This window comes from Eptatretus burgeri, chromosome 5 (assembly GCF_056783735.1).
Source record: "Eptatretus burgeri isolate ZD-2024b chromosome 5, Ebu_testis_v1, whole genome shotgun sequence".
NCBI lineage: Eukaryota > Metazoa > Chordata > Myxini > Myxiniformes > Myxinidae > Eptatretus > Eptatretus burgeri.
The window spans coordinates 53,815,580-53,841,220 of NC_140965.1; the positions used below are offsets into that span (position 1 = coordinate 53,815,580).

The 25,641-nt window shown below is 43.0% G+C and overlaps 1 protein-coding gene across 4 annotated transcripts in view; it reads right to left on the minus strand.

Annotated features, from left to right (window-relative positions):
* DENND3 (DENN domain containing 3) overlaps positions 1-25,641 on the minus strand; it is a 127,974-nt gene that overhangs the window by 74,308 nt on the left and 28,025 nt on the right. For all 4 annotated transcript variants that reach the window (XR_015058346.1, XR_015058345.1, XM_085881871.1 and 1 more), the window contains exons 5-10: positions 15,276-15,406; positions 5,702-5,813; positions 5,001-5,120; positions 4,693-4,911; positions 4,210-4,325; positions 1,769-1,924 (exon numbers count right to left, since the gene is read on the minus strand). Coding sequence is in view for 2 of the 4 variants with exons in the window: in XM_085881871.1 (XP_085737997.1) it covers positions 1,769-1,924; positions 4,210-4,325; positions 4,693-4,911; positions 5,001-5,120; positions 5,702-5,813; positions 15,276-15,406 (854 nt within the window). In the remaining 2 variants the exon portion in view is untranslated. The remainder of the gene's footprint in view (positions 1-1,768; positions 1,925-4,209; positions 4,326-4,692; positions 4,912-5,000; positions 5,121-5,701; positions 5,814-15,275; positions 15,407-25,641) is intronic.

Below are 25,641 nucleotides of genomic sequence, written 5' to 3' on the forward strand. Positions count from 1 at the left end.
ATGTGCAGTCTCTTATGATTGTCCGCTGCTAAATTGGGAGATCGTGCGGATGGCAGATTTGACCATGAGACAAACCTGGTGGTCCACCATTACATTGGTTCAAGATTAGGATCAGGAAACTGGTCTGAATCCGGCGACCGTAACAGTTTTTCGAAGTTTTTTAAGGAAGACGCATTTCATTGTATGAAGATTCGGTTTGGAGATATTGAGAAAAAGAAGAGATAAAGAATGTGCTACAGGAAAAAAAGTACAGACAGATTGAGTTGGCATTTCGGAGTGAAAAAAAAAATATATATATATTAATGCGAGTTAGGGGAATTGGATAAACTTGAGGAAGCTGAAGTGACAGTACTTGGAATAAAATAAGTGGAATGAGTTACATGGTGTTGGAGCAGGGACAGAATTTGCACTCCTGCTCACTGAGCACTTGTCCTGAGCTACACAGACACAAAGTTGACTACAAGGCAAACAACAAGGCATAGCAGGGTTTAACAAGGAAAATTGGAGGAAAACACAATCAGCAACAGGAATGAAAATATAACAAAAAGACACGATGGACTTGTGGTCTCGAAAAATTAACTTTGATGGAGTCTTGGAAGGAGAAACTGCTGTCCATGTGCAGCAGACTCAGAACCAGAAGTCGGGGTCTGCTTCAGTGTGTGCTTTGGTGCGTTGACACCAAACTTCCTTTGGCATAACTAGCAAAATCTTACAATTCTTCCGGCATCAAAATTTATTTTCAACTTTTCATCCTTTCAGCTCGGATGAAAGTAGGCTTTTGTCATGAAGGATGACATTATGGCTTCAAGCCTAAAAGTTTTGTTGTTGTTGTTGTTGTTGTTGTTCTGTGGCCCTTCAGTCCTACTGAATGTCATTGCATCCGATCACCCATTGTCGACAGGTATATCCATCAGTTTCTTCTAAAAGGACAAAACAGAAAAAGACATTCTGCTGGGTGTAGTGGTGTGCGCTTGTAATCTGGCTACTCGGAGGGTGTGGTTGGGGGATAGCTTGAGGATGGGGGCCCTGTGTTGTGGCACACTAATAGATGGCACAAAGCACTCCAGCCGATACAGGGACACCCATCCCTGATTGTGAGAGGTCAGGCCAGATCGGATCTGTGACTTGCTATGGGTATCAAGTAAAACCCGTTGTAAACTGTTCATGGTGGAGTGTTGGTGACCAAACTGTCTCCCCCCCCCCACCACCAAGTCCCTCAGAAGGATTAAATACAAAACCTGCTAAAGGGCAGAGGAGCTCCTTGCGAGCTAATGGCCATTCATATCTGGTGCCAACTGCATCTGTGGACGTTACCTTCCTTATGAGATTGGTGGCAGGATTTGCACTTCAACCACCACAAAACACTTCACTCAGCAAAACAAACGGTGGTGTGTGTCGGGGTGGTGCTGAGGTGTCGTCCACCAGAGGGCGATCTCCTCGGGTTAACCTGAGGCGGTCCCTTCTGGTGGCTTCCTGGAATGTCCTATTCCAAAGAGATGGGGATGGGCCAGGCATCGACCTGGGTAATGGCCAGACGGAGGCCCCTGGAGTACCGGCAGAAAGTGGATGCAGCGACGCGCTGTGGCGCATGCTCCCCATGTGTGTATGTATTCTGTCATGTAACAGACTTGCACATCACCTTTTTATCAAATGATGATAACGTTGTAAATTAGAATAAACTTGAGAGATTGTCAAAGTGTAATTTTGCTGAAAAAAAAAAAGATTAGAACGGTGTACAACACGACAAAAAAGCCAAGGTCCATTTTACCGAAACAAGGTGATGACGAACTGCAAGGCAGCATCGCTGACGGCTTGGTTCATCTGCCATTGCCATAAGCGCCTCCGCTGGCGACTCCCATCAAAGGTGCAACTTTCTCCTTGTCCAATCACTTCCAAGTCGTACTGCATATTAAGTGCCTGCACACTGACTCAACAGGCAGCCCATGTAATCATCACTCTGCTCGATGCTTGGATGTGAGCTGGAAATACAGCTAAGGGTGTTCTTTTGTTTTGCCAAGTTTCTCAAGCTCATGGAAGAGCTATCACAAATGAATAATGCGTACGCACACACGTGCACACAATGACCTTGGGGGAAGTAACTTCCTGGAACCCTCCAGGTATAAATTGCACCATATTGTGATGCAGCTTCTCTCTCTGCGGATAATCAGGCATTTTTAGGATTAAATCTCTCCCACCACACCCTCCTCCCAGGGGATTCCAACATATCCTCTAAATGCCGAGCATCAAGCGAGGAAGTGGTAAAAAATTTTTTTTTTCATCTTTAGCATGACTTGCCCAGAGTCGGAATTGAACCGCCGACCTCCCAGACTCAGAACAGATGCTCAAATCAGAATGCCACCAATTCTGGTCGATTTACTTTAATGGTGACTGCTGAGCTAAGCCCTAAGGTTCTCAGAACCTTAAACTTAATGGACATTAACAGGAAGAATACTGAATGTAATAACGATCTAATCAAATGAAACAGACGCAGATTAAATACGTGAAATCAACATTGCGGTTTCTGTGCCTCATGCGTCCCAATGAACGATGCAAAAGAGGATCACAAAGGAAAATCAAAGTGGAAGTAAAACAGATAAAAAGAAGCATAAAAATCCATTTGCAGGCATCAAAATAAAACTCTTTTGAAGAGAGAAGCTTTGAATGACCACAGTTAGGGTTTCCGTTGCATTTGAGAACGCTCCAAGAAAGCTCAGTTGAAGAGGAAAGCTCTACGGTCGAGTCGTTCGAGTCTTGAACTCCCAGTCCCATCATTACGAGTTCGCAGTATTCTGCATTAGCCTGGTCCACATCACATGATAAATTACCAAGTACAAACTGCAACAGTTGCAAAATGCAAGCATCCGAATCGTTTTCTGCATGCCACGGTACACAAGTGTAAAATACAGTACGACTGCAAGACATATCATGGCTCACACTGGCACAAGGAAGACGAAATCTCTGCTCAGCTCTACCTTCTTGAAAGTCAAACAAAACCATCTCTCCAATGGCTTAATGAAAGATGGAGAGTTCATTACCGCATCACCACTCAATATTTTGTCTGCCCAACCACTTTGCAGAGAAATTATAAACTAGAAGGGCACTCAGTAGAGCGCATACCTCCGCCACATAATGCCTGATCCAAGAGAACATATCGGTCCCAATACATTTTTGAAATATCATGCTAATACAGTCCTATATCGTTTTTGGCCCGATATCTCAATGGTGAAGAATTACTTAAATGAATTAAATAATCCTCGTATGCGGATCTGGATCCGGATCTTCACCAAAATCTAATCATTTCGTCCTTGTCGCAAACCGAACCTGTCCACAAAATTTCATCCGGATCTATCCCCAACTTTCGAGATATCCTGGACACAAAGACAGACAAACAGACAGAAAGGGGTGAAAACATAACCTCCTTCACCTTAAGTGGCAGAGGTAATGAGCAAAATTAATAGAAACTCTCTTCCAGGAAGGAAGGCAACACAAATAATAACTGTGTATGCCTTTGAGAATCTCATTTTCTCTTTGCTCTTAAGTCTCCTCTCATCCACACATAAAGAATGAAGCATCCTGCAAAATGGATTCGCTCTGGTTTCCCTCTCCAAATTGCTAAAAAAAAATAAAAATAAATAAAAAACAGTCAGCTAGCCAATTAGCTTCAGCTGTCTTCATTAAACTCAGTGGAAAAGTTATAACCACGTGCTTACATTTGTTAACGAAAAGAAAAAAAAATCCCAAATTATGCATTTTTATGGTCATTGCAAATGTATAGTTAGGCTTCGAAGGTGAGACAGTACTGTCCTGCTGAGACAGTACTCGAAACAAAATGATATCTTTCACATGTTGATGCCGTGAAGGCCAAGGTCTTCAAAAATCATTGCAATTTCACAGGATGATGCTAAATTTCGCAGGATGAAGCTAAAAATGATGGCAATCGTTCAATTCCCTTCGAGAGATGTAGTAAATAATGCACATTTCAGAATCCTTGATATTGGAAATTTTTACCCCCTCTCCCTTAACCTTAAGCCCCGTCACTATTTGCATAAGAAATAAGTGGATGTCAGGAACATGTGGAAAAGCTCATTAGTATCCTGACACTGAAATGTCATCAACCTTGTGTATTTATAGCACACACATGCACATCCCTGTAAAACCAACGACAAAGACAAAACGTAGGCAAACATGCAGGTAGGAACATGGGCCGACCTGTTGAGAAACTGCTGTTTGGCTGCGCAAGGCATATTGGGCACATTAATCAAGGTGTCACAGCCAGCACTGGTGATAGCTTGACTATCCACATTCACCATCACCAAATCCTCCACCTGCGAATGGGAAAGGGATATTTTAATCAGTGGAGTGATGCAATTCAAAGATAGCCTACCGGGCTCCAAAACTGCCAATCAATTATGTGCATAAGGCCAAGTGCCCACATTGGGGGGGGGGGCACAGATAGCACATTTTCTGCCAAACTGAAGAAGGTTGTCGAAAAATTGCAAAATGTATGGAAGGTATACTGGTGGGGTGGGGGAGTTAACTTGGACATCCAAGCGATGATTCTGCCCTCAATGAAGAAAAAGCTCAACATTAAATTTGGCCCACCTTTATGCTTTTGGAATGAATTTGTACAAAAGTCATTTGGAGATGTGGTTAAGCCTCTGGTTGAGCAAGAAATTCCGCACACAGTCACACCTGCTGTACAGTGCGTCGGTGTTGAACATGACAACCCATGAGAAACACGGTTGGAGCTTCAATGAAGTCGAGCATCTGGTCAGCCAGTATGGGCACAAAAGCGTGTCGCCAGCGCAAAGGTCTCAGCAGAGCTAGCAGAGCCTCTGCCAGTGGTGTGAGAAGAGCAATGTTGGAACAAAGAAGAACCACCTGCTGTTCGGTCAGCAAACATGTGAGAATCTGCAGACAATGGGGAAATTGTTTATGACCCGATATCTGTGGTCGATTCAGGCCATTATAGTGAAAATGTTTGAACGACAGTGCTTTACCTGGACCACCTGGCTGGGACTAAAGCAAAGGAAAGGAATGTGGAGTGCCAGGTCAACAGGCAGCTGGTCGGGTTCAAACGGTGGTGGCAAAATTATTTCCAGAGGCTTCAAAGTAAATTTCTGCAAACAAAGGTGTTGTTGTTGTTGTTCTGAAGATAACTAGTCAGATTACAATGATAGAAAAAAAAATCAAGATGATTGTAGTTTGTTTTCAAAAACAAGGGAGAGATTAGTTCAGACTTATTGTGGCTTTGTTCTTGATGGGCCTGTTGATTTCTAGAAAAGTAATGTGGTGGCCTAATGGCGAGGGCACTGGATTGGCATCCCAGAGGTTGTTGGTTAAATCCAATTGAAGGCAGCAGCAAGTATTATGGATTTGAATTCTAAGTTTTTGGAAACCAAGCTCATGTCAGAAGAATTATCATGATGTTTTCACGGTCAATAAAAACCCAAGTAGCTCACTGATGACCTTTACAGAGGGCCAATCTAGCTGCCCAACGTTGTCTGGTCAACATGTGATGCCAATCTACACTTTGTTTGATTATATCAAAGCCCTCCAGGCAACTGATCGGATGGAAACTAAAAGGCTATGAAAAGGTACCCAAAAGAAAAGAAAATATAGATTTTTTTTTTAAATCAGCAAATGCAGCAATCGATTGATTTTTGACCAAGTTGCACTGCAGACGTTGTTGAACACCTACCAGGTAGAGTTGTCCGACAGGAGGACAAGGAATGAGTGCCATTTTGGCAGAAAACTCCAACAACTTCGTTTCAATCTGGTCACGTGAGCTGGACTTGAGTTCTGCAAGAAAACTGAACAGCAGGAGGGCTGAAAGAAGGACAAGTCAAGTGCACACGGCTTGTTTATCTGTAATGATTCCTTTCCAGACAAATGCTTCATGTTCAATATGGGAATCCTATCTTTTGTTTTTGGCATTTATCGCTTTGGCATTCAGCGAGTCTATGGTCGATGGAATGAAATTGATGTCATTCCTTGTGGAACATTGTCCACAAGGATTGAAACATGTTGAGCAGTTGACAATAAATGACACTTGCTCAACAGTGTTATACTGAAATTGTCCTTTTGAGGAAGCATCCAAGCCCACGTCGTCAAAATATTTTGGGAAACCTTCCACTATTAAGTAGATAGCTGCGATCACAAAGCGAACGCCAAGGGTAGGCCTCCCCCGGCGCCCGTGATCCAATGATGGGAATATTTTTTTCAGACCGCCTTATGACACTGACCTTCGACATTTACTGAAAGAGTGTAAATTATTCACGATTCACCAAATTGATCATTCACCTCACGATATTTTCTTCAACCTTTCTTCACCTATTCTTATATAATCTTTATCAAAAAAAATACAAATAATAATAATAATAATAATAATAATAATAATAATAATAATAAAAAACAGTCTCTTATAATGCTTCATCATCCTCTTTCACACGTGTGGTTCTCATTACTGTATCGTAATTCACGACTCTTTTTCCACTTCAACAGACTGCTCTCAATTCGACATTTCCTTCATACAATGTCTAAAACGTCCCAGCTGTTACGTTCTTCTCTCCATTCTCTTAATTCGCCTTCATTGCATCACTCAAGAAATGTCTTGAATCGCATTTCTGAACTAAAAAATAAAAAACCCCAGTTTGCTATGAATGTTTGTTTTCCATCAACCATTCTTTTGTTCCAACTTCAGTGCCAATTCACCCCCCTCACCCCTCCCTCTCAAAGCAACCATCACACTCTTCCCTCTTCAAGCTTCCCGCTCACCTTTCGCAAAAACTCCCCGCTCATCTTTCTCCCTCAACTCTCCCCACTCACCCTTCTCCCTCCATTCACTCCCCTCACTCACCCTTCTCAAAGTTGACCCCCCTTACATCCACAAAGCTGCCTCCTTCTGCTGCCCACTCTCCTCCATCTCATCACTCCACCTCCTAAAATAATAAACTGCCTTCTGCCCCCTCTCATATTACTCCCCACTTTACCTTAACCCAGCACCACAGAGCCTTCTCTCCTCCTCATCTAGTCCACTCCCCTCGCTCTTCTGCAATCCCCCACACTCTTTCAACAACTCTCATTACCACCCCCCTCCTCCCTTGTCCTACCCTCCCCCTCCCCTCATCTCCCTTGCACCCAAAGCCTCCTCCCCTCCCTCTTCCTGAACAGTGTGGACCTCAAATATCTGGGGACTTCACTCAAACTTGACAGATCTTTCCATACAGGTTGCCACTGACAAAACAGACAATCTGCCTCACAGAAATTTTCCTCCTTCAAGACATCTCTGACTCCCTCGTATCTCTCCCTGGTTACTCCCTCCTCCGGTATGACAGACCTGAGCCTCGTCCTGGTGGAGGAGTTGCTCTCTTCATCAAAGACTCTATTCCTGACTCTCCATGCACTGCCCTCACTCCCCCACACCCCCAGGAATACCTCTGGCTATGGCTTCCCCTCCACTCCCACCTCATGTTTATATGTTTATTGTACCGTCCACCTAACAGTGATGACTCCATTCACACATGACTATCTGAAAACATGGACCTACTTCTATCCTCTCATCTGAACTCTCTCTTCCTCAAATGTGGTGACTTCAATTGTCATCATGCTAGTTGACTAGGTGTGGGTCTCACCTGCCATAGCACTTCAGCAAAATACTTCTGTGACTGATTGGGACTGACTCAATCGGTCAACTTCCTGACTCGGATCTCGACCAATGGTAATCCATCTCTACTGGATCTGATTTTGACAAATTTGCCTGAAAATATCTGTTGTTCTTCCTATGCTCCAATCAGTTCTTCTGATCACATATTTATCAAAGTAGACATCTCTGGCTGTTATTGGAGAACAACCTCAGTGCCGTCAAGTCTGGCATTTCACTCAAGCTGACTGGCAGGGTCTCCAAGCAGCCCTCAAACTCCTAGACTTGTGTCCCATCGCTACTTTCTCCAACATCAACTCGTCCTGGGAATTCTTTCAAGGAAACTTGCTCTCCCTCATGCACAGATTTATCCCCTCTCGTCTTCAGTTGTCCTACCCTTCCTCCCGCCCTTGGTTCACTGAAGCTTGTGGTGAGGCAGATGTCCTGAAACAACTTGCCTTTGCCGAATAGAAAGCAACCTAACTGAAGATAATCTTAGTTCCTTCCAAAAAGCTGGGAACAAGTGTGTATCTACCCTCAGGAGAGCCAGAAAACAACATCTTTCTAAGCTCAAGTCTGAACTCTCAAACCTCAATCCCTCCTCCAAATCCTGGTGGCATCTAATCCAATCTGTTTCTGGTGTATGTTCCCCCTCCATCCCCTCCCTTACCTCAAATGGCTGCACTGCTGATACCACACGTGAAAAAGCTGAATGCCTAAACTCGGTGTTTGCAGATAAATCTTGTGTCCAAAACCCATCACTTTCTCTACCCACCTTACCCAGTCGTACCCAACTGTCCCTGAACTCTGTGTCCTTTTCGTCTGACAAGGTGGAGAGCTTGCTGTCAAATCTCGACTCAGATTCTGCAACCGCTCCAGATGGCATCAGCCCACGTGTCCGAAAAACCTGTTCCTCTGCTCTTGCTCACCCTCTCTCTGTATAATCACCCTCTCATTTGCTCAATGTAATCTGCCATCTGCTTGGAAATCAGCAAGCATCACCACTCTGCATAAAAGAATGTGCAAAAACAGATCCCTGCATCTACAGACCAATCGGCCTTCTCCCAATCATCAGCAAAGTTATGGAATCCATCATTGCTTCAGACATCAAATCCTTCCTCTTCTCCAATGGCCTGATTTCCGATCATCAATTTGGTTTCAGACCAGGTCACTCTACCCTGGATGTGCTGCTTCTGCTCTCCCAACAATGGATGGAAGCCCTCAATGCCTGACATGAAATCAGAGCCATCTCCCTCGACATATCACGTGCTTTTGACATGGTCTGGTACTCTGCCCTACTCAAACTCTTGCTATGGTATCCAAGGCCATCTCCACTCATGGCTCGCAGACTTCCTCTCCTGTCGCAGCCAACATGTGGCCCCAAATGGAGTTCTTTCATCCCCTCTTCCTGTCCAGGCTGGAGTTCCTCAAGGTAGTGTTCTGGGCCCTGTTCTTTTTCTGGTTTTCATCAATGATCTCTCCGACTCTCTGGAAAATCCTCTTTATCTCTTTGCTGATGATTCCACCTTCTGCTGTATCATCTGTCATCCCTCAGATTGGGAAGCAGCAGCTTCATCACTCTCTGCACATCTGGGTAAAATCACAAAATATTTCAACACGTGGAACATGTTTTTCAATCCGGACAAATCTCACACTCTCACTGAGTCTCTCCAAAAGGACTGTTTGGAAAACACCCCCCATCTACTTTCTCAACAATCCTCTGGAAGAAATTCTTTCCTTCAAGCTTCTGGGTCAAACCATCTGCCATGATCTTTCCTGGGAAAGCCACTTTTCCAACCTGCCCTCCAAAGCCAATCACCGACAGGGTATCCTCCGTCATGCAAAGTCCTTCCTCGGCTCACCTGAGCTCCTGACCACATACAAAGCTTTCGTCTGTAGCCTGATGGAGGACTGCTCTCCCCCCTCTGGGCTGGTGCTCCTGCCTCTCACCTTTCTCAGCTTCACGCTGTGGAAACCAAGGCATTTAGGATCATTGGTGATGTTTTAACCAGGCTCCCACGGTGAGGCTGAGTCTTTGAGCCTCTCACTCTCTCACTGGAGGCAGATCGGTGGTCTTTCTGTCTTCTACCATCTCCTCTCCAGTCTTGCCTCCATGCTTTGTCTGCAATATGTCCCCACCATATTTCCACATGGCACTCAAGGTCTACCAACAACCCCCTTCTGGTAAAACGACCAAAATCATGAATCACTGCTCACTTTCACTCTTTCATTGCTGTTTTTTTCCCACCTTTGGAATAAACTCCCACACTCTCTTCAATCTCATTCTTCCCTCCAGGTCTTCAAAACAGCTGCTCATCAGCACCTCTTATCATGTCCCATCCAAAACCACGATCTTTTCTACCCCCGTTAATTTACCCCAAACCCACCTCCTTCAAATTCCCTGCCTTCCCTGCCTTCCTTCCTGAAAGTCCCTGTGGTGTCTATCTTGTATACCCCGATGAGACCATGAACTCACATACAAGTGAACAACAAGCCTCATCATTGAAGATTCACATTTGAAGATCTGGAACTATATGAAACATGTCAAGAAACCACAATGTGAACCAATGTTAAATGACTTGAAGTTTTGGTTGTTCTTTTCATATTTGCCAAAGCATCGACACTCCTTCAAGCAGAAGCAGGAGTTGCAACCTGATCTTGCCAGTGGGCAGTTGACAAACATTTGCCCTGCCAGATGGATCCCTGCCAGATGGATTGATGAATTTACATCTTTGTGCCCCCCGTTCCCTCGCATTGTAACTATCCTTGAACACTTTTACTGATAACAAGTTAATTGATTCCAGAGACAGATGACTAGTTTCTGCCGCTAGTAGTTGTCAAACATGGCATGGCAGCTCTAAGCAAGCTCAAAACAGTGCTTCAAGGACAGTGCATGGAGTTGAGCCAAGCTGACAATGTCATCTCCGAGACCAAGCAGATCATCATCAAGAGGAGAAGAATCTGAATCAGTACCATGAGACCTGGTTTCAAGAGGCCAGATAAAAGCCAGCTATGGTGATGATGATGAGCACCCCCAATCACCTTGTCAAGTGAAACGGCAGAAAAAAAAAAACCACACCGTAACCAATCAGCCAAAGATGCAAAACAGTACTTTCTACAAGCAGTAACACTACATTTTTGGGATTATCTACTGATCTCCTGATCATCTTCTCGCAATCGCTTCCAAGAGTCAGAGGTGTATTCTGGAAGTTTGCAATTAATTTCTACACCCAAATTAAAGCACACAGAGGTCTGAAAAAACAAAAGCAGAGATTTTTTTTGCAAGAAATTCACCAGCTTAAATCAAGATGAACTGGAAAAGGAAGTGCTTGACTGGGAAACCATGTGGGCAAGTAACAGTACCAGAAGAAAACCTACCAAATCCCTGCAAGAGCGGATTAAAGCAGCTGCAATACCCTCCAGTTCACTAACTTCTGTGTGCTGCTAAGGATACTCCTCACACTTCCTGTGACAACCTGTACAGCAGAACAGATCTTCAGCACAATGAGGAGACTGAAAACCTACCACCGGCCAACAACAAAGAGTGAATGGTTGATGGGTCTCGCCAGACCCTTGTGATCACCTTGGCAAAATTGTAAGGATCTTCATATATGGGCTGTTTCACAGTCATGGTCATTTCTGGTATTTTGTACCCTTGCATGCTAAATAGCTAAATGAGAGGCTGCAGTATCTCTGTCATTAGGGCCAGTAGTTGGTACTAGTGATGGCACAACTTGGACCACTTTTTATTTGACAAAAAAAATGTCAATTTTAGGCAGAATGGCATAAAAATTGACATTTTTTGACAAATAGCTGTCTCATTTTCTCCAGGTACACTGCATTCACAGTGTATAAACAAATACAAGCAGAAATTGGGACTTTTATTTGTTGTTGCATCAATTTAATACCTCTTCTGTACTTTGTCCACAAGATATTATTCATTTCAGACTATGAATATTTATTTCACCCTCAATAAATATGTCCCACCGTTCGTCCGTCAAAAAATGTCCTCTCCGGAAATGCATATTGTAGAATAATTTTTCTATATAAATAAAGGGTCTTTTTAACAGTTTATTGTGTGTTTTACCAAGTGTGTATAGACCTGCACTGATATTATGCTACAAAGTTTGAGTGTAACCAATAACCTTCTGTTTGCATGGCCTGCACTGATTGCCTTACATGTGTCCGTCAAAAATGTGTCCTCTCCGGAAACACCTAAACTGCCACGAGTTATAAGGAAACTACTTGCTGGCTATAAATTTTGATGTTTTGTTAGGTTGACATGGTCATGAATATCCATTATCAGTGAAAGGTATTTACATTTATGTAATTTATCTTGTTACAACACCGATTGAATGTCCATGTCAAAAATGTCCTCTCCGGAAAGTTATTCCGTGGCATTCAACAGGAGATTAATCACATGAAATGACATTCAATTTTGTACAATTATTGCTTCATTCAGCACAATATTGACTATTGTTTATAAAGTATGCTGAATTTGATTACTTTTAACACATTTACTCTTGTTTTTGAAGGCTAAACCTGGGCTTCCTGGAACATGCTTAGTTGGCTGAGAAAGAAATATGACATAATTCCCACCGTATGATCACTTTTTGCAAAAATAAATATGTAGTAACATCTATCATCACATATAGTTACACCCAAATAATAATATACAGATATTTGGTACAATACAAGCCATAAAAGAGCGCATAATATTACTTTCTGGAGAGGACAAAAATATTTGACGTATGTATGCCTGTTGCTTTATGCAGATTTTCTACTTTTCTGCTTGCAGATTAATCAACTGCTGGTGGTGTATCAACTGCTGGTGATTCCCTTACTCGGTGTATTTTGTATTGGCATTATAAGATAAATGTATTACTTTGCAGTTATATCTTGTACAGAATGTATTGCTTCATGTCAAAAAATTATGTCCTCTCCGGAAGAAATGTGATTTTCTTCATATTTTTCATTGTGGTGGTAAACTTTTATTTACAGAGATAAATTAGTAATTTTTTTCAGAATATGTAGAAAAGTACATGTAGTTTTAAAATTTTGTGCTAAATTCCATCATATGCAGTGCTATTAGTGACAGTGGTAATTAAAACATATCTTTTTTCTGGATATTTGAAACTTAGTTCAGTCTTTTATTGATATTTCTACAAATATACTTCATTTGTATACTGAATCATAATTCCAGTAATGGAATAATACTTGTGGAACATATCGAAACCACTGAAGTTTGATAGTGTTGTTATTTTGTGGTTATAGTTGAATTGTATTCATGACTGTTGTAGTTTAAAAAATACTCTCCGAACATCCTTGGGGTATTATTTTTAATAAGAAATATTCATTCAGATGCTCCAAAAATTTGGATTTAAGTATTTTCATGAACAATGTTGTATTTGGAGAAATAAAAATATAAAAATATTGAGTTTGAATTTTTAGTGGTTGTGAGATAAACTTGGTACCCTCATTGTGAAACAGCCAATATATGCCTCCATGGTGTTTGGAATACCCAACCAGTTTTCACTGGTAAAGGTGTGTCAGATACTTTGTGTCACTTTTTGTAATAACTGCATCAAAATCAGTATTTGAGTTTGGTGATAAGACAGCTTCTGATATGTGCGTTGATGTAAATTACCCTGATTTTCCCTTCAAAACCATCCGAATACCAGAGCTTCCAAAGGGCCATGCCCTGGCTGGACCACCACGAGGGTTTATACAGCAGGACACTAAACTCTATGCTGTGAACACCCACGCTCACTGCAGTGTTAGTATCTCGATCCACCCATGCCTATAGGATCATACAGTGTGTTCCAAAAAGACCTGGATAACTTTGGTTGTTAATATATTTAGTACCACAAATGATAAAATGATATCCTTTGTTTTATATGATTAAGAAACTCAAAGTTTTCTATATTTTCAGGTCTGGTGGTTTAATGTAAAATAAAATGGTGACTCCAGAGGAGAAAGCTCGGTGCGTCGAATGGTTCATCGAGACGAGATCCGACATGCAAGTTCAGTGTAATTTCTGTTCAAGGTATGGAAGGAATCCGTCATCGCAGACTAGGATCAGAGAGTGGTACAAGAGGTTTAATGAGACTGGAAGTTGTCAGAAAAACAAAAGTACCAGTTGAACAAACAAGCACAAGTGCAGCAGATGTTGAACGAGTGTGTGAATCATTTCAACAAAGTCCCAGAAAATCAATTTGACGTGCATCCAGAGAACTGGGACTACCAACCACCACTGTACACAGGATTTTGTATAAAACACTGAAGCTTTCTGCCTATGAGGTGAGGATTATGCAGGAGCTCAAACCAAATGACAGACCCAAATGCAAAGCATTTGCCTTGGAAATGATCAGTCGTGTAGAGGATGACGAAGATTACCTGAAAAAGGTCAAGTTTACATGCGAAGCTTGCTTTCAAGTATTGGGGAAGATCAACAGGTACAATGTGAGGATCTGGGGCTATGAAAACCCCCACATGGTCAGTGAACACATACGTGAAAGTCCAAAGGTCAATGTGTGGCGTGGCCTTCTCCACGATCACTTGGTGGGTCCGTTTTTATTTGCGGAGGATACAGTGACCTTAACAATTTACATGATCATGTCAGAAGGATTTGTCTTCCCACAGATTGAACACCTGCAACCTGGTGTCATTTTTCAACAGGACAGAACTACCCCTCATCAGGCCTTAGTTCAGTCGACCCATCCTGCATGAAAAATTTCCAGGTTGCTGGATTGGCCGAGAAAGACCAACCGCCTGGCCCCACGATCGCCAAACATAACCCCCCTTGATTTTATTGTGTGGGGGTTTATCAAAAATGTTGCCTACAACACCAAGGTGGCAAACCTGCAGGATCTTTGTTTGCGGATCACAGCTGCATGCGCACTCGTGGACGCAAACATGCAAAGCCAAACATGGCAAGAACTCGTGCACCACCTTGATGTTCAACACGCAACAAATGGAGCTCAAATTGAAGTGGATTGATGGTGTGCACAAAACTTAATGAGTTTCTGTATCATATAAACCAAAGTGCATCATTGTATCTTTTGTGGTTCCAAATATATTAACAACCAAAGCTGTCTGAGTCTTCTTGGAATATGTTGTACATTGTACAAGTGTACCTCCGTTTACAAGTTTTTTTTTTTAGTCCATGGGGCTTAATCTCATTGCATTATGTATTTTTAAAAAGCATAAAGTGTTTGCGCTTTCACTTCCAACAAATATAAGACTTCTCAAATTTTTCCACTTTTTCCTCTTCAAATCTCAACCCATCCACATATTGTAGTTTGGCAAAGTCCACAAAGCGTTTCCATACTACTCGCATGCAAGAAAAAAAAAAAAGAGTACACAATCAACAGCAAGCAGAAAGGTTTTCCTTGTTGCAAAATTTCCTTCTCTCTCACCCCACTTCCTTTTTTTGCTTTGTCGAAGTGCCTTCCCAAAATCATTGCCAGGAAAGAGGAAAAAAGCAGAAGTCTGGTTCTTTCAGTTGTAGATATAAAAAAAATTAACTGCACCTTTTCAAGCGTGCAAAGTTTCATGTCCTGGCAGTATCGCAATGACACTTCTGTGCTGCCCATCGGAATGAAGTGAACCTCTTAAAACGTGTCGTGCGTACCTGGAGAGGCAGTCGGTAAGTGCAGTGTAGTAGGGTTGCTTGGAGGTGATGCAGATGCCAATGGGGAAGGAAAATTGCGTGTCACAGGATCTGGTCAAACGTCTCACTGATCCATTCTGAACGATGTTCGCCTGTGGAACACAAAAAAAAAAAAACAACAACTTGAATTCCAATTGTAAAATATTTGCCTGAGAATGTCTGAAAGACTGGTCTGGTTTTAGGTTAGCAGTGGAATCAAATGCTATAACTAGAACGGCACTTGGTAGAGCACATATCTCCGCCAGGCTGACCAGTTTACATTTAGTATCCCACTGATAGGCCAGATCTGCATCTGGAGCTTAACCAAAATCTAATCGGTTTGTTCTTGTCACCTTCCCAACTCATCCACCATGTTTTGTCATAATCCGTCCACAACGTTTTGAAATATCATCCTATACATCATTTTTGGCCGCATCTCTCCTGTAAGTAAATCGTTTTTGGCTCCTGCTCAGAGACAAACAAACACAGACAGACAGGAAAACAGGGTGAAACACACAACCTATTTCCACTTTCAGTGGTGGGGTGAAAACATGGTGAAAATACAACATGGGACAATGCAGTGCCACTTCCTGAAGCATGTTGTCCTTCAAAGGGGACATTAAGAACCACAGCTGTTCTATTTGCAAACCATAAAGATCATATCACATGGGATATTTGGAACGATAAGCAAGATGGGCCAAACGACCTATTCATGAGTGTGTATGTGCAAAGACACAGACACAAACACACCTAATAAATAATATTTGTCATCTGCCAGTCCATATGTATGTTTGTGTTTATTGCAAAGACCGCTGGGCTAACAACCACCAAATTTGGCACACAGACAAAGTCCAACCCGGGAATTGTTCTTAGGGTATTTTCATCCACCACCTCAGTCTTTAAAGACCCCAAAGACCCTTTAAGACCAGGAAGACACTTCAGACCCTTAACCTTAAGACCAAAAAGATCCAAAACACCCATAAGAACCCAAAGACCCTTAAGACCCCAAAGACCTATACGACCATTTATGACCTTGAAGACCCTTTCATCTATCTATAATTCCAGCAATCTGTGTGTGTATCTGTGTGTGTGTGTGTGTGTGTGTGTCTGTGACCACTGTTTCTTGACAACCACTAGTCCGATCTAATTGAAACCTGCCAGGTATATTGCTGGGGACCTGAGTATGTGCCTTTCAAGGTTTGATATTAATCGGACAAGTGGTTCCCAAGTTATGGCCATTTATTTACCAAACCAATGACAGGACACATTGCTGTGTCGGCATGGCCGATGGGGAAAGGGCGCCTTAGTTACCAATGACAGGACACGTTGCTTAGCGTTTTGCACCCACAGTATCTATCTTCTATTCTATCTATAATTCCAGCAATCTCTGTTTGTTTGCCTTTCAAACAGTTTGAAATTAATCAATCAGACAAGCGGTTCCCAAGTTATGGCCAAGTTAGAGTGCGTTCCCCCTTACGGGTTACAACGTACGGACTTCCGGATAGTGATGACTTACTGTATTCTAATAATTTCTCGATTTCTTATCTGCATTTATAGATAAACACAATGCCCCAATCCAGTCGTCGTTTACGAGAGTGAAGGAACGACCTGTGTGGTTGTTTGAAAGTTTTTTTTTTTGCACGTATGGCCACGCGAGAGCGAAGGAACGGACTGTGTAGTTGTTGTTTCTTGCACGTGGTTTCAAAGTTCTCTTTTTTTTGCATGTACGGCCACATACGCACGGCCACGCACTAGCACCTCCAATACCCATTAAACCCCAAAGAACCATTAGACCCAAAATACCCTTTCAACCCAAAAGATCCATTGTACTCTTCAGACAGATTAGACAGCTTGGAAGCTTGAATATTTACACTTGAGACCACTTGGACCATTTTCGACCCTTTTACATGCTTGAGAGATTCGACCTTTTTGACCAATCCATCTATTGGGATCATACTCTGTACAGAGCAGCAGTGCTGCCGAAGCAGTCTACTGGGCTATTGGGCACAATCCTGGATGGGTCGCCACTCCAACACAGGATACTTAAATGGCTCAATCATTCCAGCAAGCTGGTACTCATTTTGCCGACCTCAGAAGGATGACAGGCTGAGTCAACCCCACCTGGTAGTAATTCAACGGTGCAGGATTTGAACTCAGGATACTAGGATTTGAAATCAGGACACAAGGATCCCAAGCCCACCCACTAACTGCAATTGGAACATAGCCATTAGACCATCGAGAACCTTTCAAGCACACACCACACAAACATCGATAGTCTTCTTCCACAACACAGAATATATATTTTTCAGCAAGTAATGTGCAAACTCGACCCACCCAGAGGGTGGGTCCTCCACTATCTATAATAATTAATTAGTCGGGAGGCAACTGGGGAAATTGACGAGAGATATGATTTTAATTATTTTATTAGAAGTGAGTATTTACATGTACACTTTAATATACACCGTGTGAAAATTCCTTTGAGGGAGGAGGGAGGGGAAGGGTGGAGGTGAGAGGTGGGAGGAGAGAAGAGAAATGGAGGTGGGAGGAGGGAGAGGAAGAGGTTGGGAGGAGAGAGGGAAAGTTGTGGGAGAGGTACCCTGCATTGCCCAGTACTATATATATATATATATATATATATATATATATATATATATATATATATATATATATATATATATATATATATATATATATATATATATATATATATATATGTGGTACCAAGAGAAAGTCTACACACCCTTTCATATTTTTCTCCTTTTGTTGCCTTATAGCTTGGAATTAAATTGCATTATATCAGACTTTATATACACATCACAACCCACAACTTCCAGGAGAAAAACAAATTCCACAAATTTCAGAAAATTAATGAAAAATACGAAACTAGAATATCTTGATTGGATAAGTTTTCATCCCCTCATAATAGCAATTGTAAATTAGCTCAGATGTAAACAACCACCTTCAAAACCACACAAATTAATTGACCTCCACCTGTGTTAAATTGTAGTGATTCTGATTATTTCAGAATAAAATTAGCTATTCCTGTAGGTTTCCTCTGCTGGGAGGTGCATTTCACAGCAAAGACTCAACCATGAGCACCAACGAGCTTTCAAAAGACCTCCTGGATAAAGTTGTGGACAGACACAGATCAGGGGATGGGTATAAAAATATTTCAAAGGCCTTAAATATCCCTTGGAGCAGTCAAGACAATCAGTAAGAAGTGGAAGGCATATGGTACCACCAAGACCCTGCCTTGATCAGGCCTTCCCTCCAAACTGGATGACCAAGCAAGGAGGAGACTGATCAGAAAGGCCATCAAGAGGCTAATGGCAACTTTTAAAGAGCTGCAGGCCTTAATGGCAAAGACTGGTCACTGTGTGCATGTGACAATATCCCAAACACTCTACAAGTCTGGCCTGTACGGTACGGTAGCAAGAAGGAAGCCATCACTCAATAAAGCCCACCTTGAATCCCGTTTGCGGTATGCAAAAAACCACTCCGGAGATTCTGAAGCCATGTGGAAAAAAGTTTTGTGGTCTGATGAAACCAGGATGGAACTTTTTGGCCGAAATGCAAAACGTTATGTTTGGCGCAAACCCAACACGGCTCATCACCCAAATAACACCACGTGAAGCATGGTAGTGACAGCATCATGTTATGGGTATGTTTCTCATCAGCAGGTACTGGGGCACTTGTCAGGATAGAAGGAAAAATGGATGGAGCAAAACACATTAAAATCCTTGAGGAAAACCTGCTGCCCTCTGCATGAAAGCTGAAATTAGGATGGAAGTACACCTTGCAACATGACAACGACCTGAAGCACACAGCCAAAGCTACGCTGGAGTGGCTAAAGAGGAAAAAAATAAATGTCCTTGAGTGGCCCAGTTTCAAGCCTCGACCTATATATGTAATGCTTGATACGCCGGGTGTAAATCGATATGTCTATTAATTGAATACCAGGCCTCTTGCAGCTGCCTGGACGTTCGGTTGTTCACTTGTGCGATCAACTCAACCTCAATGAACATGAATTGATGGTCTTGTCCGATGTTGTGCACTGCGACCTGGGAGAGTGGATCCTTTCTCTGTACGGCTAAATGGTGTTCAGGTAGCCTTGTTTTTAATCTCTGCGAGGTCTCTCCAATGGAGTGGGCTGTGCAGTTGCTGCAATTTATTATATAAATGACAGATGATTTGTCCTCCCAATTCAATCGGTCTTTTGGTTGCATGATCCTGCGTTTAAGGGTAGCCTCAGGTCTATGTGTGATGCAAACTTCAAACGGGACTAACAGGCAAGCAGTAGCTTGATACATTGGTCACGTATGGAAGGGCAAGAGAGAACTTTGGTTTGGGTCATGTAGCCTCTTCGTTTACCATCCTCCGCATTCACTTGTTCACAAAAATGTTGGGGAAACCATTTAAACGGAGCAACTTTCGTAGAAATTTCCTTTCTTCTGTTTTTAGCTTCTACAATACTAGTGCGTTTCGACTCGTCGGAAAAGGGTTTGCAGGCAACTTCGCTTATGAGCCACAGGATGGTTACTGCCATAATGCAGAATCTGGTTGGTATTGGTTGCCTTTGTATATGGTTGTCTGGAGCTCCCCGGCTTGCTTGGAAACCAAAACATCCAAAAATGAGAGCCGTTGATCTGCTTCCTCTTCCATTGTGAATTGGATGTCGGGAAAAACAGTGTTGAGTTGATCTTGCAGAATCTTATCAACCAGGATGATGAATCTCTCAACGTTATGTACAAATGACACTGTATGTGTTTTTTAATCCTGTGTCTGATGATGGGCTCGAGTCAGAGCTTGAAATGTAAGACCTTTTAAAACTTTTGTCCCAGTGATCTTATCTTAAAGTTTGGTGCCTGGGATACAAATCTTTTCTTCGATTCACGATTATACATATAAACAAGTCTGAAGACGAGGATGGTTCACGAGCAGTATTTGACGATGTAGATTGTTTCAGAAGTCAAGGATGAGACAATGTGATAATGTTTGACCAAGTTATAAAAATGATCAACATGATGTGGTACGAGTGACAGGTTATTAGCTGCAAAATGTCGAAAACCCGGATTCGTTCAACAACTTAAAAAATTTGACCTTTGCATAACCTTTAAAGGTCACAAAACAATGCTGTGGACATTAAAATAAGGAAACAGGATACGTGCTATAGCTTAATGGAGTTAGTTCGTCGAAGAAGGTCGAAAACCCGGTTCGATTCCCACAACTTTGAAAATTTGACCTTTGTGAACTTTAAAGGTCAAAGGTTAAGGATTATGACCTTTGGTGCAAAACTTCCTCTGGAACATTCCAGGAACAATATAACGTCATATAAGCTATATGGCATTTCACACTCCTCGGATTATCCATACTTTGATGAAATCAGCGTAAAAACAAACTTAAAGGGGGCGCCACAGGCAAGGTGTTCGAGATAGAGCAAAATGGTTTGAAGACTTTAGGTGGGGAATGACCTCAAGATTATGCATAAAAAATATTGTCATCCTAGCTCTCAAAGTTTGGGCGGTCGTCTGATTTTTATGTCAAAATTCGAAATTTTCTAAGTTCATGACCTTGTGACCTTGACCTTGTGACCTTGACCTTGGGACTAAAATGAAAAATCGAGCTCTGTGGGGCTATGCAGGTGTCATTGGGCTAACCAAATACCAAAACCCCTGCCAGATTCGACAACCCCCTCGGAGAAGATGGATTTTTATGTCAAAATCGCAATTTTCTAAGTTCGTGACCTTGTGATCTTGACCTTGGAAAGAAAATGAAAAATCGAGCTCTGTGGGGCTATGCAGGTGCCATTGTGCTAACCAAATATGGAAACCCCTGCCAGATTTGACAAACCCCCTTGGAGAAGATGCAAATTGAAATTGGCTACCCCCTAAAAACACAATTCGCAATTTTGTAAGTTCGTGACCTTGTGGCCTTGACCTTGGGACGAAAATGAAAAATCAAGCTCTGTGGGGCTATGCAGGTGCCATTGGGCTAACCAAATACCGAAACCCCTTTCAGATTTGACAAACCCCCTAGGAGAAGATGCAAATTGAAATCGGCTACCCCCTAAAAACACATGTTTTTTGTATGGGCGGACCACGCCCCTTTTCAGGAAAACACAACTAGATCATGATATAAACCTCCCACCAAAATTTCATCAGTATCGGATCAAAACCCACGGAGCTATATCGGGACAGACAGACAGACATATAGACAGACAGACATATAGACACACAACAATAACGAATATAGTGGTCACTTATATTTTTCGTGAACCAATATATACGTGTGTGTGTGTGTGTGTGTGTGTGTGTGTGTGTGTGTGTGTGTGTGTGTAATAAGTATATATTGTTGTGGTTTTTGGAACCACATGCATCCAACAGATAGTGGTCCCATGACAGTTATTCCATTATTATACATGCAGATAGTCCCTTTCCTTTTGTCTAGCGGGACAACAAGGGAGTGCGTTGCGATGATCTCATAGCTCGGTTTGCTTACATCACTTTTTAGATCCTCGTGGAGGATCTCTAAGTCTTATAGTCAGGGAGACTATGCAATCCCATGGGATTTTGATGATTAGAAGATCCCACCTATATGAATGTGTTAAATAGGTACCAAAGAACATGAAAAACCATGTTGGCAATTTTGAAAGTGTTGCAGAGGGCAGCCATCTTGAATTTCAAAATGGCCATCATTTTATGTATATATTTGCCCTGAATGTGGATATGAATGTCGTAAAAAGCTGTTTTTTTTGTTGTAAAATCTACATTTATCAAGATAAACAATTAGTGAAATACACATTTCTTGTGAACAGCTGAAATTCCATTAAAATTTTCAGCCATATTGAGTTTCAAAATGGCCACCTTTATGGCTTATTCTTGAATATATGTATATATTATCATTTCAGTGACAGTGACGCGCTTAACATGGTACAAAAGATCACCCCTATCAGCCTATCTGAATATAATATAGGTACCAAACAACATGAAAAGCCATATTTACAGTTTTAGTGTTGCAGAGGGCAGCCATCTTTCATTTCAAAATGGACGTATTAAGGCCTATTGCTGCTATAAAGCCATGAATGTTCTATGAGGTTCGGCTAAGTTTAGTAGTTGAACATACACTTATCAAGTCAAAGAATGAATATATTGTTACGGATTCGCGCCCGCCGGCGTGCGGACGGCCACGTAACTCGAATCGCGGCACGTCGCCCACCGGACGGACAATCCAGTCGTGACCCTCTCGGACTAACGACGGGAACCAGTCACGGGTGGACCTTTCGGTCTCACCGCGATCGAGCCAATCGGCCCCCGCGTGGGATAGGGTTGCTCGCCAAATTCGACCTACCGAAGTACCCACACGGAGGGTAGACCGGGCGATCGCACCTCGCCGCAGGTCGACTTCGGACACAGGCCACTTAAGCGACCCGTTCCGTACTATCGGGATAACCGAGCGGTGTTATCGTCGGCCTCGACGGTTCGATTAATTATCGGGCGTATTCAGCCCACTACCAACCCTTTACGTGAAGCAAGATGAGGATTCAATGAGAGAAATGATGAAGCGAAGCGGGAAACAGTTCAACATAAAGCACATTTATTCGCGATGAACGGAAAGCACACATATACAATTCCACCAAAAGCACATAGAAAAGAAGACAAAAAGCAAATGCGACCATGCAGATATAATACCGACTACGCCAACACACGGCAACACTTATACAATTTTACTTCACAGACGGCGCCGACAACACACATTCCCAAAGCAAAAGAAAAGAGAACCACCCTCCAGGATGAGGGGGTAGGCGGGCCTGGGGCCGAGACCGTGTCGGGCCTACCCGTCTGATGATGAGACGCGGAGCGGCGGTGGTGCCTCAACTCCGCGGGCCTCGCGGACAGTGTCTGGTAGGGGGTGGGAAGGGGGCCCCCTTGGTTGCACTATCTCAGCGCGGGGGGAAACAGGAGGGGGTTGCTGATGCTCGGGGAAAGGAGGATTTTTACTCTGTCTCGGGTCCCGCGACGAACGTCTCCACCTCGACCAGGTCGCGCCGTCGGCCTCCCTGGTGTGCAGCTCCCGGCACCGACGCGAGCACCCCCTCGTCTGCCTTCGCCTCTCCACAGCTCCGTCCTCTTCGCTCCGACTCCAACTCCGAACTCTTCCTCCTGCGAACTCCTTCCAACGCACACACAACTCCAACGCACACGACGACGACACTTTTCTGACGAACGCGGTCGCTTATATAAGCCCCGTGGCTTCGCCTTTGACCCCCTGCCTTCGACCTTTCACCTCGCTCCCCATTGGCCCAAGAAAAAGTGGGCGTGAATGCTTTTTGATCCATGAATTTGCATATAGCGACCGCCCTCCAACGCCCTGGAGGCGGGGCCAAATCGCCCCTCGCTCACCGATTGGACGGAACAAAAGTGGGCGTGAGTCGTTTTTGATCCGTTTTTCTGCGGAAAGTCTGTGGTTTTGTACACGCTGTTCGGCGCGCGCCCTGCACGAGTCCAATACTGGTACCCACAAGCGGCGCAAGAACGGTGGCGATGCGACGGTTGCGAGGTGTGACGGTAAAGGTCGTGGCTGTTGTGGTGAAGCGGCGTTGTGGTGGGTGGTTGATGTTGTGATGACTGTTGAGACGTGGTTGGTGGTGGTAATAATGGCGGTTGGTCCAAAATAAAGATAGTAAAAGAAAAACGGCTATCCTGAAGAGTCGCAGCACGCATAAATGACATTTATTCCCTCTAGACCATGGGTTTGGGCCTAACTACACATATACTTACCGAGATATCTCACCTAAGGGACCTGAATGGTGGTTTGCGAATTTGGTCAACCACAACAATATGAAAATTCAAAATGACCGCCAATATGACAACAATATTTCATCCTTTTGAGTCAGTGATACATTGTTCATACTATATGCTCGTTGTGTGGTTGGTTGCCAGAGTTTATTGCCTGCTCCAATCCTTGTGGAAGTTACAATAACTCATCTTCACTATCACTATCCTCCTCTTCATCATCTTGGAGAACTGTGTCTTCTGAGTTGTCACATGATTCTGAGTCCTCACTACAGCTACAAAGATCTGTGCAATTCAATCCATTCCTTCTGCATTTGCAGCGATTACTTGAACATTGTGTCTTTGCACAGGAACATTTCACCAGATCAATTACTGCTTGCGGAGCAGGCGGCAAGGTTGTCATGACTGGTTTATATCGGCCATCTACCAAATTCCAACCACATTCCAGCGGTTCTGGCCGGTCTGGATTTGCAATGATGTCATTATTCCAAATCATGGCCTGGTAGTGCGCTCTCAAGATGGCATTACGCAGCGCAGCTTGGGTTGGAGGTAAACCTTCTGATTGAGCTTGCTTCTTCTTGAATAGCCACCACCTTACATCAGCTACATTCAACAGCTCTGTGTTAGGGAGATACAACTTGCATACAAATGATTCAAATGTGGCAAACAAAGTCTTAGGTAGTTCATCTGTTGTTCCTAGTTGTACAAGGGCATTTACTATCTCATCAGTTGGATCAAGTTCCTGCAGTACTTTCCAGAATTTATTCTTTCCTATTCCAGCAAATTTTCCTATGACATCTGCTCCTGATAGTGCATGAAATCCCAGCAGAGCTGCAGCTTTCCTTGGACCCAAGGCCCTGTAGATGGGCTCAAGGGGTATCGCCCTATGTTTTTGACCAGCCCCTGTTAGGGCCCTGTCACACCTTGACGTTTTAGCCAGCAATGGCAATGTATAAAAATGTATGTAAAACGTTGGCGTACACTGAAATTTTGATATTTAAAAAAAGTTTTGGACGTATTCATAATGAGTTGGACGTATGCATAACGTATTAGTAACATACACAGAACGTTTCGATAACATATAGATAACTGAAACCAACGAATGATTAGCGTGTTGTCGGCGTTCACAACCTATGCCCAACGATAGCCTAACGTATGCATAGTGCGCTGCACGTATCGCCGACGATCACGTGACGTAGCCTATTAAAAAGCTGCTGCTCGCCGATTTAAATCATAACCGCCTGAGAATTGGAAGTGTCAACATCGCAGTCACACCTTGACGATTTAGCCAGCGTATGCCGATTTATGAAAAATTTGTCAAACGCTGGCACACGTTGAATACGTTATGGGTAAGTTGTGTATACGTTAAGAGCACGCTGAAAAACACTGCCATACGTCGTAATACGCCTTGTACGTCCGTGAAATTTCAAGCATGCTGAAAATTTTACGATGTACTCGCCGTATGGCTCACACGTTCCGCTGCGCTGGGAATAAGTTGTAGGCACGATATGCGATCGTTGACACACGTTGACACACGTTACTTGTAAGTTACTCAT